The sequence below is a fragment of the Octopus bimaculoides genome, chromosome 24, assembly GCF_001194135.2.
Source record: "Octopus bimaculoides isolate UCB-OBI-ISO-001 chromosome 24, ASM119413v2, whole genome shotgun sequence".
In the NCBI taxonomy this organism is placed as follows: Eukaryota; Metazoa; Mollusca; class Cephalopoda; order Octopoda; family Octopodidae; genus Octopus; species Octopus bimaculoides.
Window position 1 is genome coordinate 847,311 of NC_069004.1, and position 3,682 is coordinate 850,992.

The following is a 3,682-nucleotide window of genomic DNA, read 5'->3' on the forward strand; positions in this document are numbered from 1 at the left end:
ATGTCAACACAACATTATCAAGGTAATCCAAATTATTGAAATTCCAACTGAACATCTGAAAAAATTTTAACAGTTAATAAACACTAACAAAAAGAAACGCTTAAATCAAATTCAACTTCAGTCAATCATTCAACCAAATAGTGACGTCATTGAATAACTAATATACTTTATAATAAAAATAAGAATAAATATAAAAATAGACCCCAAAATAAAAAATAAACGTATTTGAGAAAAAAATATTCAATTATTGGAGACTTCACAGTGAAGTTACAAATGATGAAATCCAAATAAAAGATAAAAAATACCATACTAATTCTATATTTTTTGACAATTTGAAATCGAGATAGAAAAGTAATCTAAAAGAGTAGCATAAAAAATGAGTATTTTTTTATATACAGTCATTGATGACGTCACTGAATAACTAAAGAATAAAAACTACAGACAAGAATTCTACTTTATGCTTAATAGAACCTTAGATACTTTACGTCACAATAATTAATTGCTTATTTATTTAATATAGGAATTAACCTTATTATATAATAATTGAAATAATATATACAATTATTGATGACTTCGCTGGATAACTAAAGATTGGTTCACTAGCATTAATGGTAAGTTTATTCAGTTGGATATTTCTAATTAGTACTCATTTTTATTTTTATTTTTATTATAAAGTATATTAGTTATTCAATGACGTCACTATTGGTTGAATGATTGACTGAAGTTGAATTTGATTTAAGCGCTTCTTTTTGTTAGCGTTTATTAACTGTTAAATTTTTTTCGGATGTTCAGTTGGAATTTCAATAATTCGGATTACCTTGATAATGTTGTGTTGACATATATTTTCGTAGATACTATTATTAAAAAAATTTTAACTTCTTGCCTAGTGCGAATCCATAGCAATATCATATCTTCTCCACTATTTCAGTATTACGTGTCAAAAGTGAAACAATAACATCTCTATTGTAATGTCAGATATTTTCACTTTAATAGTTTCACGTTCATACTGAAACTATTAAAGTGAAACTATTATTAAAGTGAAGCTATTATCTCACATATATACGGGCATACATGCATACATATATACATAAATATATATATATGTATACATCTGCACAAATGTTATATATATGCATGTATATATATACATGTATATATATAGATGTATATATAAAAGCAGGTAGTAATTTTACCTTCTATTTATTCTTAGTGCAAGTCTTGAAGAGTGCAGTTCGATTTAAACAGTTATTTCTTCAAAGCTATAATGGAAGTGACAAAGGAGCATATTCGGCATATTTTACTTTTTGTGTTCAACAAAGGCAACAACGCAACGGAAAGTGCGAGGAATATTAATGCAGTATTTGGGGATCGGACAATAAGCGTAAGCTAGTGTCAACGGTGGTTGCAGAAATTCTGAGCTGGAAATTACAGCCTAGAAGACGAGCCTCGTCCTGAAGATCTGTAGAACTTGACGAGGACGTCCTGCAAACCTTGGTGGAACAAAATCCCATCCAAATCGTTGAGGAACTAGCAGAGAAGCTTGGATTTGTTCATTCAACTAGTCATCGAGGCCAGCGCTAGAAGAAAAACGACCATCTGTAGTTTCAAGACGAAAGATGTTCTTCCATCAGGATAATGATCGGTCACACAGCGAGGATGACATTCCGAAGGCTGAAGCAGTTTGAATGGGAAACGATGCCCCACCCACCACATTCGCTGGACATTGCCCCATCCGATTATCATTTATTCTGCAGTCTTCAAAATCATTTGGACAGAAAAAATATGAATCCTGTACGCGAGGTCTGGAGGAGTATTTTCCGTCACGGATAAGTGAATTTTGGAAGCGGGGCCTTGCAAGTTTACCAGATAGATGGAAGAGCACTGTAGAAGATGAAGGAGAGTATATTTTAGATTAAAATAGAACTTTGTTTATCTTAATTTTGAAAAATAAAAGTATTAAAAAACCGCATTATTTATGGGATAACCCTATATATATATATATATATATATATCGAAGCTCGTCGAAACGCCGGTGTTAAAACGTGGGTAGCTGATGAAGTAGAATGTTCTCTATGTAGCTCGTGTGTTCTCGTCTACGTTTGTTTGCAATGTCCTGTACCCAGATATGCACCTATACATACAGGTGGATGTCGGTATGCACATACCTGTACGTATATATGCATATACTCATTACTTTTATATATATATATATATATATATACTCACATACACACGTACAGGTGCATGTATTTAAAAGAAATTTAATGATATTGGCTGCTTCAACGTTTCGACGATCTTCAGCCTCGTCAGATAACTGGCGAAATCTCGAATTGCCTGACAATGCAATTAAAAATTTTTTTATTACCTGACAACGCTAAATGGGTTTCTAGTCTGTGTGTGTGTGTGTGTGTGTGTGTGTGTGTGTGTGTACATTTGTTTGGTAATCACGGTAATGTGATAAACAATGCTAGTGCGAAAGGGGAAAAGACTCTCTCGTTGTGTGAGTGGCATTTGAAAAAACTGAGAACAACAAAACATACTGCCTGCTGTCAGTGAGTGAGATGAGCAACAACGAGGGGAGAAGACAGAGGTATAAATGTAAAGTAAGTAGGAGTACGAAATGGAAGTAGGAGTAGGAGGAGAGTGTTGGCGATGAATAACGAGGCGAAAGAGGAGGAAGAAAGGAAGGAGGAGGAATGGTAGAAAATAACTAGGAGTATATATAGATGTCGTCCTGTGTATGTATATGTATGTATGTATGTATATGAAATATAAAGGAGGAAGAGGATGAGCGTGAATCAAAGTAGAAGGTAGAGGAAGGGGAGCCCAGAGAAATAGAAAGAGAAAGGGGAAAACGAGGAATAGGTAGAGGATGGGCAGAGAGAGAGAGAGAAAAATGGGAGAAGGAAGGAGGAGGCGGGGAAATAGGAGGAGGAAGGGAAGAATGAGGAATGGTTAGAGTAAGGGGAATGCGAGGAGTTGTAGGAGGAGGAACGGCAGGTAGAAGGAGAGGGGGAACGGAAAAGGGGATGTAAAAGGGGCACAGGAAGGGGAGGAGAAAAGGTGTTTTTGTAGTGATGATGTTAGAGCGGAAGTCGCGTTGTGTGATAAAATAAAAAGAAACATAATAATAAAAAAGAAATATAAGAACAAAAAAAGAAAAGAGAGAAAATGTTTCTCTCAAGGTGTGTAACTCTTCAGTGTTGAGGAAGGAAAAGTAGAGAGCAACAATAAAACATTTGGTAGGCAACGGTACAAGATGGCTTCAACTCAGGGGATTCAGCTGAGCAAAGTTAGTAGTGTTTGTTCTATTTATTCTATTGTCATCGTCGTTATTAATATTTATGAATTAATATTCGACATTATAGTCCCTACATTTTTCACTGTCTTTAGAAATACATCTTTGTAAACATGTTTTTTATGTGTTTTTCTCTATGCAATCGCAGTCCAGTCGACTGAAACTAGTAAATACGTTTATATATATATATATATATATATAAACACAGGCATATAGTCATATATATATATATATATATATGACTATATGCCTGTGTTTATATATACACACACGGAGATATATATATATATATACATATTAGTATTTTTTTCGCTTTACGAAACGTGTTTTTATCTTCCTCCTTTTTTCTTTCTCTCTGTCAATATATTTTTCTCCTGTCCCTCC

At 33.9% G+C, this 3,682-nt stretch overlaps 1 protein-coding gene across 1 annotated transcript in view; it reads left to right on the top strand.

Annotated features, from left to right (window-relative positions):
- Positions 1-3,045: 3,045 nt before the first annotated feature.
- LOC106878703 (MORC family CW-type zinc finger protein 3) overlaps positions 3,046-3,682 on the top strand; it is a 22,199-nt gene continuing 21,562 nt past the window's right edge. Inside the window, exon 1 of the mRNA XM_014927995.2 lies at positions 3,046-3,292. Within this exon, the coding sequence (XP_014783481.1) occupies positions 3,260-3,292 (33 nt within the window). The 5' untranslated portion in view covers positions 3,046-3,259. The remainder of the gene's footprint in view (positions 3,293-3,682) is intronic.